Source organism: Scardinius erythrophthalmus (genome assembly GCF_964197995.2).
Source record: "Scardinius erythrophthalmus genome assembly, chromosome: 12".
NCBI lineage: Eukaryota > Metazoa > Chordata > Actinopteri > Cypriniformes > Leuciscidae > Scardinius > Scardinius erythrophthalmus.
In genome coordinates this window covers 8,696,724-8,710,632 of record NC_138232.1, presented here as the reverse complement: position 1 = coordinate 8,710,632, position 13,909 = coordinate 8,696,724, and the positions used below count along the sequence as shown (strand labels likewise).

General features: G+C 36.0%; 1 protein-coding gene across 3 annotated transcripts in view; it reads left to right on the top strand.

Annotated features, from left to right (window-relative positions):
• chl1b (cell adhesion molecule L1-like b) overlaps positions 1 to 13,909 on the top strand; it is a 91,166-nt gene that overhangs the window by 54,142 nt on the left and 23,115 nt on the right. For all 3 annotated transcript variants that reach the window (XM_081380865.1, XM_081380864.1, XM_081380863.1), the window contains exons 3-13: positions 1,023 to 1,131; positions 3,867 to 4,057; positions 4,592 to 4,714; positions 7,148 to 7,318; positions 7,596 to 7,640; positions 8,106 to 8,217; positions 8,980 to 9,164; positions 9,775 to 9,906; positions 10,259 to 10,402; positions 11,995 to 12,106; positions 13,687 to 13,853. In XM_081380865.1, coding sequence (XP_081236991.1) covers positions 1,023 to 1,131; positions 3,867 to 4,057; positions 4,592 to 4,714; positions 7,148 to 7,318; positions 7,596 to 7,640; positions 8,106 to 8,217; positions 8,980 to 9,164; positions 9,775 to 9,906; positions 10,259 to 10,402; positions 11,995 to 12,106; positions 13,687 to 13,853 — 1,491 coding nt within the window. The remainder of the gene's footprint in view (positions 1 to 1,022; positions 1,132 to 3,866; positions 4,058 to 4,591; positions 4,715 to 7,147; positions 7,319 to 7,595; positions 7,641 to 8,105; positions 8,218 to 8,979; positions 9,165 to 9,774; positions 9,907 to 10,258; positions 10,403 to 11,994; positions 12,107 to 13,686; positions 13,854 to 13,909) is intronic.

The window sequence follows — 13,909 nt, the reverse complement described above, 5'->3', positions numbered from 1 at the left end:
TTTTCTTTTCTACTTTTACTTAGTCATTCATGGACCTGGATTTAATTGTTTGTTGACAATTCATTAATTTGTTAGAAGTTCAACAGAAGTCATATCTATGGTTCTAACAAATCCCTGCACATTTGTTTCTCTGTGTTCTCCCTGCTGCGGTGGATTTGTTAGTTTTAGCACGCATGAACAGTAAGTTTGCAATGCCAAGCCATCCATAGAAACTAGATAACTTTCATCCGCAGAGGCCACTATCATCCATCCAACATCAGATTTATTTAGAAAATCCTGCAGAAAGGCAGAGATGTGCTCTTTTGTTGGTGACATTTACAACAGTATCAGATAGTGATATAATAATTACCATATTAATGCACCATGATGGTACTTCATTGTATAAAAAAAAAACAAAAAAAAAACATGGTACTACCATGGTTCTCAAAACCATATGAAGAAAGCCATGGTACCATTGTTATTTTTTAAAAATTTACTTAGGTTCATTTTCATAGACAGAAACTAATGGTGTAGAAATTTTAACGAGATTGTTTCCTCTGATTGAAGCTTTTAGACGATTTTTGAAGTATTTTTCTGTGCATAATGGAAAAACGCCAACAATCGAGCCCGCAAACCACTTTACATTTGTCATATTGAAACCCATACCGCCATTCCATCATGATTCTAGTCGTGCATGTCCAATTTTACACTCAAACTGCATTAGCCATTAGTTTCTTCCTGTTCTAAACCACAAACAAACTCTCATTGACATTATTTGACCAGATCATTTGCCATTGCCTGATAACAACTCACGCTTTGCCACACAATCAATGATTCAATATCTAATTATGTTCTCCAACAAACATTTTGTTTACCTTTAGTTTTGAATGCATTGATCAAAACTGCCGACCTGATTGTGGAAAATCATTACGATTGAACCAAAGCCATTTCACATCACCATTTTCTGCACGCAGGTTGCATGCTGCCATTTTTCCTCCACAGTTTACTGAGCATTTTTACTTTCTGGCTGTTTCTTTATCTAGTGGAGCAGCTTCCCACAATTACAGAGCAATCTCCTGCTTCTATGATCGCCTTCCCTTTCGAAGAGAGCTTCCCCGTGAAGTGTGAGGCTACAGGAAACCCTGGACCAGAGTAAGCCGTATACACACACACACACACACACACTCACACATACACTAGCATTCAAAAGTTTGGGCTCAGTGAGATTAGTTAAATGTTTTTGAAAGAAGTCTCGGTAACGGTTTAGAATAATGGCCTGTCATTTATAGATAACTATGAAGGAAGTAATGCAGGACAAATGAGTAGGACTACATTAAAGGGATGGTTTGGAGTAATTTCAACCTAGGGTCCTTTGCACCATGACCTCAAGCTAAACACCCCCCCCCCCATGCCCCCCCATGCCCCCCATAAGCTTTTTTTCCCTTGGTCAAACATTATTAAAGTTAGAACTTATTTTGAGATATCAGCCGAATGGCTTAGTGCAGGCGCTAATGGATCCAAGGTTGTATCTCGTAAATTACCCCACTAATAATGCCCAGAATGGTACCAAACTTCTACAGTAGTACAAATAGGTTCTGTACTCATAAAACGAGGCATTGGAAAGTTTGTAAGTACATCAGGAGTTTATTTAAATAACACTTGCCTGATGGCTTTTGCTACCGCTAACCCGGACGTCGAGGTCACTTCCGTGATTTGGGAAAAGCCCGTAAAAGTCCTGGCAGAAAGCGATGCATTTTTTATTATTTTTTTCCGAAGTGTTGACAACTTAGTGTTAACTAATAATTGTTGCAAACTGGTATTACCAACAAAATATTAGTGCATTCCTGGAACTGGGCGTTGTTACACTACATCCTTATGCATCGCTTTCTCCCAGGACTTTTACAGGCTTTTAACTGCTATTAACTACTATGGAAACAGCTTAACTACTCAGTAAGTAATATAAAATTTAGGACTGAGATAGTTCCTTATTAGGTAATCAATAATTACTGAATAAAATAAGCCTCATTTAAAACTATCAACCAACTGACAAATTATGAAGACTACCAATTAATTACTAATCACAGGTTGCTTTTAAAAAATACTGTAAAAACAGTAATATTGTGAAATATAATTTCAATTTAAAGTAACTATTTTCTAATTTAATATATTTTAAAATGTAATTTATTCATGTGATAGCAAAGCTGAATTTTCAGCATCATTACTCCAGTTTTCAGTGTCACATGATCCTTCATAACTCATTTGAATATGCTGAATTGGTGCACAAGAAACATTTACTTGTATTGTCACAGTTAAAAATTGTGTGCAAACTGTGATACTTTTTTCAAGGATTTTTTTGACAAATAGAAAGTTCAAAAGAATATAATTTATTTTTAAATATAAATATTCTTTAAAATTAAAATGTCTTTACTGTCATTTACCTTTTAATCAACTGAATGTGTCATTGCTTGGGGGAAATAAATATTTAAACAAAGTGAACAATGAACAGTAGTGCCTTAAAGGGATAGTTCACCCAAAAATGAAAATTCTGTCAGTAATTACTCACCCTCATGTTGTTCCAACCCCGTAAGACCTTCGTTCATCTTCGGAACACAAATTAAGATATTTTTGATTAAATCTGAGTGCTTGATCACTCCTCCATAGGCTTCTAAGGGATTGAAACTGGCTGGCCCAGAAAAGTTATTAAAGACATTGTTAATATAGTCCAAGTGACTACAGTGGCTCAATCTTAAGTTTATAAAGTGACAAGAATACTTTTTGTGCGCAAAAAAAACTAAAATAACGACTTTATTCCACTATTCATTACCTTCTCTCTGGGCCTCGAGTGAATTCACGTAGTGTAATAGCGCAGTGCTTCTGTGTTGTACGTCACACGCATCACACACATGACCAGCGTCGGCCAATAGTGAGCCTACGTGTGATGTACAACACAGATGCGCTGCACAGTTATACTACGTGAAAAGACTCGAGGCCCAGACAGAAGGAAATGAATAGTGGAATAAAGTCGTTTTTTGGGGGGGGGTTTGCGCACAAAAAGTATTCTCGTCGCTTTATAAACTTACGATTGAGCCACTGTAGTCACTTGGACTATATTAACAATGTCTTTAATACATTATCTGGGCCAGCAAGTTATAATGCCTTAGAAGCCTATGTAGGAGTGGTCCAGCTCTCAGATTTAATCAAAAATATCTTAATTTGTGTTCCGAAGATGAACGAAGGTCTTACAGGGTTGGAACAACATGAGGGTGAGTAATTACTGACAGAATTTTCATTTTTGGGTGAACCCTTTAATATTTGTATTGTGTGGTAACCGTTATATAAAAGCAATAAGGTACTTCGCCTACCTAACAACGCCCTTCACCCGTAACTTATTCACGATACAGCACAGCCTCTCGGATCATATTGCTTACATATGGAATCTTAATAACCAAATCTTCAGCTTGAAGTCATGTTATCATTTGTCTTCCTTAACTAATCGCTTGCTTGTTCTAGTTTTGCATTGAAAACTAGACCAAAGATGGAGGGAACGACCTTCAGGAACGACCGCAAGAGCATCATCATGTGCTCGCGTGCTGGTTGATCAACATCACCAGCTATTTTTGCGGGATGAACAGTGCAGCTGTGCTAGATCAGAGTAGCTAGATCATGGGTAGGACAGCTCACAATATACGCAAAAGCAACATCAGAAACACCCCACAGGCATTTCAAAGCACGTTTCAAAGCCTCGTCTGAGTAATTGATGTCATTTCAAATTTGAAAAACTGAATGTGGAAATCGTCTTTGCATCCTTGTGTTGTTTTCATATTTCAAAGGATGCACACTGAGCGGTGTGATTTCATTTAATCACTGATCTTCTCTGTTTTTTTCAGATTCAGGTGGACAAAGAATGGTCAAGACTTTGATCCGTATCAGGACCCCAGATTGATAACATTAGATGATTCCGGAACATTCACCATTCCCAATAATGGGAATCTCACAGAATTCCAGGGCAATTATCGCTGCTTTGCGACCAACAAGTTAGGAACGGCCATGTCGGAAGAGATTGAATTCATTGTTCCCAGTGAGTAATGCACAACTTTGTGCTGTATGCTCTGTAACGACTCTTTCGGAATGATTTAGAGATTGGTGCCCAATGAAACAACCGCTCTGGTCCATAGTGGGATATCCATTTTACTTGCCCGCTACAAACCCTGGAGCTTTTCTTTCCCTTTCATCACAGTGCATTATGGACCATGAGAAGAGGGCTGATGAAAAATGAGTTTTCTCCTTTCTCTCCATCATTTTTTTGATGTAACATTTCTCATTGTGTTCTGAAATACACCACATAAATCTCCAAAGATGTAACCAGGGCAAAGAGTCATCAGTTACCAAACAAGACCGGTTTTCAATGACTCATTCATCTGGCACATTCAGTTTCAGCAGCGTAATGATGTGTTATTGGCTGGATTTTGGACTAAATTTGGAAAATTGGAATGAATAATCTCTTTCCAGGGATGCCTTAGGGGAGAATGCCTGTCTTATACTGCCACCTAATGGTGATTTCATTTGTAAAATGGTATGTTAATGGGTTCATTTAGCTTGTTACTCTCTGCAGATGTTCCGAAGTTCCCTAAAGAGATCATTGATCCGATTGAGGTTATGGAAGGTCAGTCAGTCATTCTGGAGTGCAACCCACCTAAAGGAATTCCCCCACTGCAAATCTACTGGATGACAATAGGTAAGTTCTGGTTATTTGGGTTAAATTAGTCTAAGGCACATCCACATTTGGCCTACGGTGCATTCAGTGAATATTGCGTAGTTAAAATGATTGGCTGGCTTCTACTTCCCAGTCGGGTGAACAGGTAGTCTACCTTTAAACGATTATTTATAAATCATTTTATATTATTAATTGAATTATTTATTTAAAAAAAAAAGTAATATATTTAAAATGACTATTTTAAGAATATAATATTTAAATAATGCATTACTTTTGGACAAACAAACAAAAAATTAATAGTGGAAAATCTAATAATCTTAAAAATGATATTACTATAAATACTATTACTATTGAAAAAAAAAAGGAAAAAGTGTAATCATATTACGTAGTTGTGCTTGGAGTCAGTTGTTTTATTTGTGATAAGGCAATAAAACATTCCAAATTGTGTGGACATTTTTTTGTAGACAAAAATGATAAACACATGCAAAAACAAGACAACATCTTAATAACTGATTAATTATGTTGTAGTCAGTGTATGCTTTATCATGTGAGCTTTTTGTTTTTCTATGCATCAAATATCTTTGTCAGATAAATACTTTAAAGGTAGGGCAAGCGTTTTTCGAAGAGGCTAGCAATAGCGAGCTAGCTTTAAAAGCATTATATCCCACCCTCCCTTCAGAGAGTCTCCAAAGCCAGGCCTCCATCAAAAAACATGAAAGCACATAGTCTTAAAGCACATAACATTACAATAATAATGAACATACATAAACAACTTAAAGAGCGTTGATAGTGTTGCCATTGAAACGCATAAATTAGAATTACGAACCACTCCGAGTATAATGTTACGGGTTATGGTATTTATGGTGTGAACGCAGCATAAGCTCATTCTTTTGGTTAAGGAAGAACTATCCACAGACGAGATACTGTATATACATATATATTAGGGGTGTAACGGTACACAAAAATCACGGTTCGGTACGTACCTCGGTTTTAAAGTCACGGTTTGGTTTATTTTCGGTACAGTAAGGGAAAGAAATGCAAACATTAAACTGCAGGTTGTTTATTACTATAAACTTTTTTTAACAATTTGTTTACACTTTTTTAAACACTTTTTAATAAAATATAATAAAATAGATATAAAATAAAAAAAAAGAATAATAAATAAAATACTGCTGCAAAGTTCTCCACTAAATAAAATACTCTCAGTCTCAAACCAATATCACATAATAAGATATAATGAAAAATATAAATAAATAACTATGATTACAGTGCAGCATTACCAATCCCAGCTTGTAGGCCTGCTCATATTTAAAAATTAAGGCTGGGAATCGATAAAAAAAAAAAAACTAATTAATTGCACAATTTGCTGTAATTAATTGCAATTCCTTCAAGCTTGTAATCATCAATAATTAAACTTAGAATCACCTAATTAAATGAAACACGTGACGGGGAAAAAAGGAACAGAAAATAGCCCTACATTAAAATAATATTAAACATAAATATATCAATGTATTATTATTTTTCAATAATCAATCAACATAATCAATTTAAGATTTTTTTTTCCACTTTTTTAATAATTATCAAAATAAAATATAGTCCAAAGCTATTATTACCAGAGCATGTGATCAGAGCAGGTAATTTTACCATTGTTGCCAGCATAACTATACCAGCTCAGCAAACAGAAGTGTAGCCTACTACTGAGAAATTTCACCTTATTTGAGCGGACTTTGCTTTTCCAGTGCGTGATCGGTACATGATTGGAGTGTTTGGGCCGTTAACGACAGAGCAGAACGCGCAGCGCAAACATGAACTCGAACATTGAGCAGAGAGCGCAGCGGGCCGACACACACACACACGAAACGGAGAGTGCGGCGGCGCACACGGAGCGGAAAAGCTTTTTTTCGCCCTGCAGTCTATTTTATTGGTTTAGGTTACAGTGACGACAGGTAAAACACTGGTAAAACATTAGAATCAGCTGCAGGGCGGGATTTGCGCTGAACGCGGAGACTTTCGCCACTTAAGTTAATATGTTCGTGTAGAAACATTAATTCGTGCACCGAACCAAAAGCCCTGTACCGAAACGGTCCGGTACGAATACACGTACCGTTACACCCCTAATATATATACATATGCTATCAGGATGTGAAGACACTTTCAGCCAGCATTACAAAAAAAAATTCTTGAACAAATCACCTACCCTGCCTTTAACCAAGTTTAGTGTTTTGTTCTTCCCTCATATTTGAAATATGAAAAAAAATATATATATAAAAAAAAATCCTCATATTTTGATGGTTTAATCGAACTTGTAGGGTCATTAAAAACAAATATCTCCTCCGGATGTCACTTCTGGCCAATACTGTATGTTAATTAGAGCAATCATATTATTACTATTACTATTATTACTATTTTGAGCCTAATTAAATTATCTTTATCCTTTTTTTTTAAACATCACAGGTCTACAGCACATCGAGCAGGACGAAAGAGTATCAGTGGGTCTGAATGGGAACCTGTACTTCTCAAACGCCATTGAGACTGACAGCCGCAGAGACTACTGCTGCTTTGCTGCCTTCCCGCGTATACGAACCATCGTCCAGAAAACTGCCATGTCCGTCGTGGTCAAAAGCAGTACGTTAAAATACTCATTTTCAAGCGTTTGATTGCATAACGTGGTAATTTCTTTACACGACCAGTATACACGCCGGCCATGTGCATCTAATATACATCTCCAGTGTCTCATGTAGTCAATCTCCAAGCGCTTGCTGGACCTCAGCAAATCAGCTTGGTAGATATTGATACTTCCTGTGATGACTTGTTGGTGTATTTCATGTCCATGTTATCTATTGTTTTAGTTGGTTTTGCATTGCCACACATATTTTTATTTGTCTCCATTTCTTCATCCAAGACAAGTTAATGAAGGACTCAGTCTCTGGTAGCGGCAGAGGTTATGGTGAGTGACATTCATTAGAGATGCTACATGGGCGTAGAGCAGATTCTTTGTTTTTAATTAGTTTTGATTAATTATCTCATTCCATGTCACATCATACTTGCTTACTCTTTAGCCTACATTTGCAAATCTCAAAGGTTTTCTCTGATTAACTGATGGAAATAAATCATAGGTTCATTCAGAACTTATTCTCTGTTCTGGATCTGTATTACTTTTTGTATGTTAAAATACTTCCTTGAATTATTCATTAGTGTAAAACAGTTGCAGTATGTTTGGTGATACTTATGCTGCAGAAATTATTATATTATATTATATTATATTATATTATATTATATTATATTATATTATATTATATTATATTATATTATATTATATTATATTACATTATATTATATTATATTATATTATATTATATTATATTATATTATATTATATTTTATTATATTATATATTTTCACTGTTATAAAGCAAACTCTCTCTTGGAGAGGAAGCCCCGTCTACTGATGCCCACAGGAAAGGAGTCAAATACGTATCTGGTGAAAGGCGAAGATCTTCAATTGGAGTGCATCGCAGAGGGGTTGTAAGTGTCATTGTCTAATTTGCATTATTCAGTTGAATTGTAAATCTAATTTAGGAGCATGGCATTTCTTTCAATAATACCACTTGAAATGCATTTAGTGGGAATGCTTAAATGTAGATTAATAAAAAAAGAGCATTTATGGATGCATCAAAAATACAGCTATACTAATATAGCCTACATTATATACATATATATATATATATATATATATATATATATATATATATATATATATATATATATATATATATATGTGTGTGTGTGTGTGTGTGTGTGTGTGTGTGTGTAAAATAACACAGTATTTTGCCCAGTATACAGTACATTACTATAATGTTTGTTTAAAGTTGTCTGGTCTTTAATACATTTGCAAAATGCTAGTTTAAAAACGTATTTATAAATCATATTACAGTATATGACTTTTCTTGACATGTTTTAGTTGTACATTCGTCTAAAGTTTTTTAAATGTTATTACTTACTACTTGTTTCAAAACGTTCAGAGAACATTCAAAAGTTACTGTATGTTTCCATAAATGTAACATTCCCATTGCCTTTTCTCTAATGTTCACATAACCAAGAAAGAATCATTTAAAAACTGGACGTTTTGAAAATTCTGAGAAAGTTCAGAAATATAAAAAATATTATATAACTTAATGGAAACATTAGCATAATGTTCATAGTTCATAGTACATAGTACATATTTTTGTTTGCTGGGTAGACTCTATATAAATGATTGCTAGCTCATCACTACCATCTGTCTTTCAGCCCCACACCAAAGGTGGAGTGGGTTAAAACAGGCTTCTCCAAACTTCCAGAAAGGGTTGTGGTGGAGAGTCATGGGAAGTTGCTCACCATAGAGATGGTAAATGAGGAGGACGAAGGGAAATATATGTGCAAAGCCAAAAATCCCCATGGAGAGGTTGTGCATTATTTTCATGTTACAGTAGAGGGTGAGTCACATTATTTAATCTCAATGATATCATAATATAACCACAATAAATATGCCAGTGTGGCTGTATAAATGGTTTCATATCATGTATGCATTTAAAGTCACTAGTGGTAAAAGTGCGCCATCTTCTGTCCAAAGACAAGAAGTGCTTGCAGGACTGTTTCAGGAGAACCATAAAAAGAGTCCTACTATAATGCTCATTGTTAAATTACTAAACATAGTGTCTGCTTTTTCAATACCCTGACCTTAGTCGCCATATTGAATAAAAATGACAGATAAAAATTAGGCTGTGAGGGACAGATATATCATTAATAGTGTCTATTTTCAAGTAAGCAAGGTCAGGGCACACACACACACACACACACACACACACACACACACACACACACACACACACACACACACACACACACACACACACACACACACACACACACACACACACACACACACACACACACACCATCTTCACCTTTAACAGCTATTTGTGTTCAAACAACAATGAATATTTGGAAATATCTGAGTTCTGACTGCTGCAATTGACTAATCAAAATCATGTCATGTGTGTATAATACATTGTTTTACATGACTCGATTCTCTTGCATGAACAGAGCCTCCTGAGTTTGAGATTGAACCTCAAAGCCAGTTAGGGCCGATTGGAGCTGATGTGGTGATCAAGTGTGTCGTGAAAGGAAATCCTCAACCTAGTGTTGCATGGAGAGTCAACGGCAAACCGTTGAACGGTAAACATTTATAATTCCTGTCTCAAATTACTCAACAACTATCCATTAACAATAGACAATTCAGATTTTATTGTGCCTACTGACTTTAGAAATTGTGATTTTGACAGATGGGATTATAACTTAATCACCACAGTGGTGATTATAACTTTCTTAATAACCTGTCAAGCATTGTATGATGTAATGATGTTTGTTAATGAAAATTGTAATTAAGTGTCAACAATGTTTCCGTGTTAATGGGTGTAACTGCATTGCAAATATTTAATCCATTTACGTATGGCCATTTTCAAGTAATAATTTTCATATATCCTGTTACAGTTTTAACAAAACATTTGACCCACATTTTCTATTTCAGAGGTCCCAGCATCCAACAGGAAAATCTTGAAAGATGGCACCATTTCCATCCACAACGCAAACCCAGAAAACAGCGCTGTTTACCAGTGTGAGGCCGCAAACAGACACGGCACCATCCTCGCCAATGCCAACATCATGATTATGAGTAAGCAAACTGTATTCAGCTGTGCAGTGTATTGAATGGATTTTCATTCTAATTAAAGGAGAACTCCGGTCAATTTTAACATTGAGCTCATTTTTTTGTAAATTTGGAGTGCTGTCAGTACAGAGAACAACGACAAAAATCAGTGTTGCCTACACCGTGTTATCCTCTTCTTAAAACTTGCACCCTGTTGACTTCAATGGGGCAAGTTTTAAACCTGCTTTTAGCCTCTTAACATCCTTGATGTGTCATTACAAGTGCACAGGTCATGTGAGTGATTCCTTTAGAGTGAACACGGGTGAATCTGACTGCAGTAGATGTGAAAGATATGAATAAAAATGATGTTAATTCAGCCAGCGCTCATACCTGTATTTACATCCTGTTTTCGGTCGAAGTCCATAGTAATCGATTGTCGAGTTCACACGCATAGGTTATCACGTGCATGAACTCGACAATCGACTACTGTGGACTTCAACCGAAAACAGGAAGAAAATACAGGTATGAGCGCTGGCTGAATTAACATCATTTTTATTCATATCTTTCACATCTACTGCAGTCAGATTCACCCGTGTTCACTCTAAAGGAATCACTCACATGACCTGTGCACTTGTAATGACACATCAAGGATGTTAAGAGGCTCAAAGCAGGTTTAAAACTTGCCCCATTGAAGTCAACAGGGTGCAAATTTTAAAAAGAGGATAACACGGTGTAGGCAACACCGATTTTTGTCGTTGTTCTCTGTACTGACAGCACTCCAAATTTACAAAAAAATGAGCTCAATGTTAAAATTGACCGGAGTTCTCCTTTAAATATGATCTCTTCGCATTTTGAGAAGAACTATAATCTAATATTGTGAACAGACCTCCACTGAAAACGCATTTCAGGGGGGCTCAACCCTGCCTACGACTATGATTCCATATGTCCATATAATATTTTAAGCATGGTCTCTCCACCCATTTAAGACAGACCAAACCAGAAATTATGGGATATTTGTGGTTTCATTCAGCTTTGGCCAGAAATCACATAAAACGACCATGGTGTTGCCTGGCCGCGAACAAGCATCTGTTTTTTTGTTGGTGTGGACAGGCCCATAAGCAGAGGTGTGATATGGACGGGTTTGTTCAGAGAGCGGAAGGTCCTCATGATTGCACACAGGCTTTAGGGTGGAGCTGTTCTGTCGGTTCTGATCTCCAGACACACTCTCCCTCAGGCAGCCAGACGCTTTTATGTGCGAACAATTTCACCTTCCTCCATTCATATTCAGTTGCTCTAACCAAAGCATGTGTTGCTTTCATCTGAGAGATAAAATAAGCTGCTAAGGATCCTTACTTTAAAAATAAAAAAAGAAGAAAAGAAAAAAAATGAAATTAAATAAAGAAGAAAGAGAAAAACATAAATCTCAATTCTCTCTCCATAACCCTGCAAACCCGCTTACCTCCCCTGATAGAACAGGAAGCTGCTTTTCCAAGGACAAGGACTTTTTTTATTTTTTACTTAACTGATAACAACGTGCATCACAAGACGAGAGATAAAGAGACTAATCCAATCGTGTTTTGTCGTGTTTAATGGTGCAGTGCTGATAACTCTCTTCCCAGACATCCAGCCCTTGATCTTAACAGAAAATAATCTGCAATATATGGCAGTGGAGGGGAAAGGTGTGGTCATGCACTGTAAGGTCTTCAGCTCGCCAACCGCCAGTATTACGTGGTGAGTAGAGCCTGCTGTAGTGGAAGTATTTGTACAGGCCAGCAGAGGGCAGTACAGCTCTGGAGGGTTACCACTGCAGTAATAGAGTGTATTTTGTGTGGTTTTGCACTGGTGAAGCAGTTTACTCAAGGGTGGGGCCCTCAGGCTGTGTTTAGCACTGTGATAATGAGGTAAACTACTCATGTGGATCTGTAAGTGTGCTACTGTTAAGTTAAAGCAATAACAGCACAAGTGTTGGCTGTGGTGACTCATTAGAGAAAGCAAAGTGGAATTTTCAGCAGCCATTACTTCAATCTTCAGTGTCACACAATCCTTCAAAAATCATTATAATATGCTGATTTGGTGCTCGAGATATATTTCCTTATTATTATCAATGTTGAACACAGTTGTGCTGCTTAATATATAATTTTTTTTTTTTTTTTTTTTTTTTTAGAAAACTTGATGCTTTCAGGATTATTTGATGAAAGTCAAAAAGTGCAGCATTTATTTGTAATAAAAATCTTTTTATTAATGTCCTTACTATCACTTGTGCACTTTTTTCAGCAATTTTCAGAAAGATGAGATTCATGTGAAAGCATGGATAACTAATTAATTAGGTATTCTTTGGAAACTGTCAATTTCAGGATTCTCTTCTCTTTTTTTTTCATTTTAATTAAAAAGTATTTAATCTGCTAATCTATGACATTTATCTTCATACTATGTTGCATTCAAAATATCTTGGAGTGGAATCTTACAGAATTGAGAAATAATGTCCTTTACTTATAAATAATTGCAAATAGTGTCCTTGATTTATGAATGTCATTACACCACACAACATAACTTGGGGTTAGTTCACCCAAAAATTACATTTCTGTCATTAATTACTCACCCTTGTGTCTTTCCAAACATGTAAGACCTTCATTCATCTTCGGAACACAAATTAAGATATTTCTGAACCAGCAATAGGCAGCAAAAGGCCCAGAAAGGTAGTAAAGACATCGTTAAAATAGTCCATGTAACTACAGTGGTTCAACTTTAATGTTATGAAGCGACGAGAATACTGTTTGTGAGCAAAAAAAAAAACGTTGCTGCCTATGGCTGGTTCAGAAACCTCTCGGATTTCATCAAAAATATCTTAATTTGTGTTCCGAAGATGAACGAAGGTCTTACGGGTTTGGAATGACATGAGGGTAAGTAATTAATTACAGAAATTTCATTTTTGGGTGAACTTACCCTTTAACAACATAACTACTATGATTACATGTCCATAACACGACAAGCATGTCAAAGCATAAACATAAATGTTTCAAGTTTTGTTTTTTTTTTTTGTGAAAGCATTATAATGCAAGTTCAATCAAAATGAAATTTAAGTACAGTTAAAATGTAATAGTGATTAATTGGGGCATGCAAATTTTCAAAATAACATTAATGTTTTATTTTAATAGTTACCTTATACACTAAACAGTTGATACAAATATCAAATAATGTGGCTAAGTTCTGTATCCTATGACTCATATTTTTAATTAAGTAATGTGAACACCATTATGCACACAATTGGCACTGTTACCTGAGAATGACCCAGTTGGTATATGATTACACAGGAGTAAAGCTGACAGTGCCAATGTAGTGGAAGGAGAAAGGTTTTCTGTTCATAAGAATGGTTCGCTGGAGATCCACAACGTGATGAAAGAGGACATGGGGGAGTATTCTTGTTTCGCTCAAAATACCGAGGGCAAAGTTGCCATTGTGGCAACACTTGAAGTCAAAGGTAAGAGACATGGTTGACTAGATTCAGAAAATTAACCAATTTAGTACATCCCCATA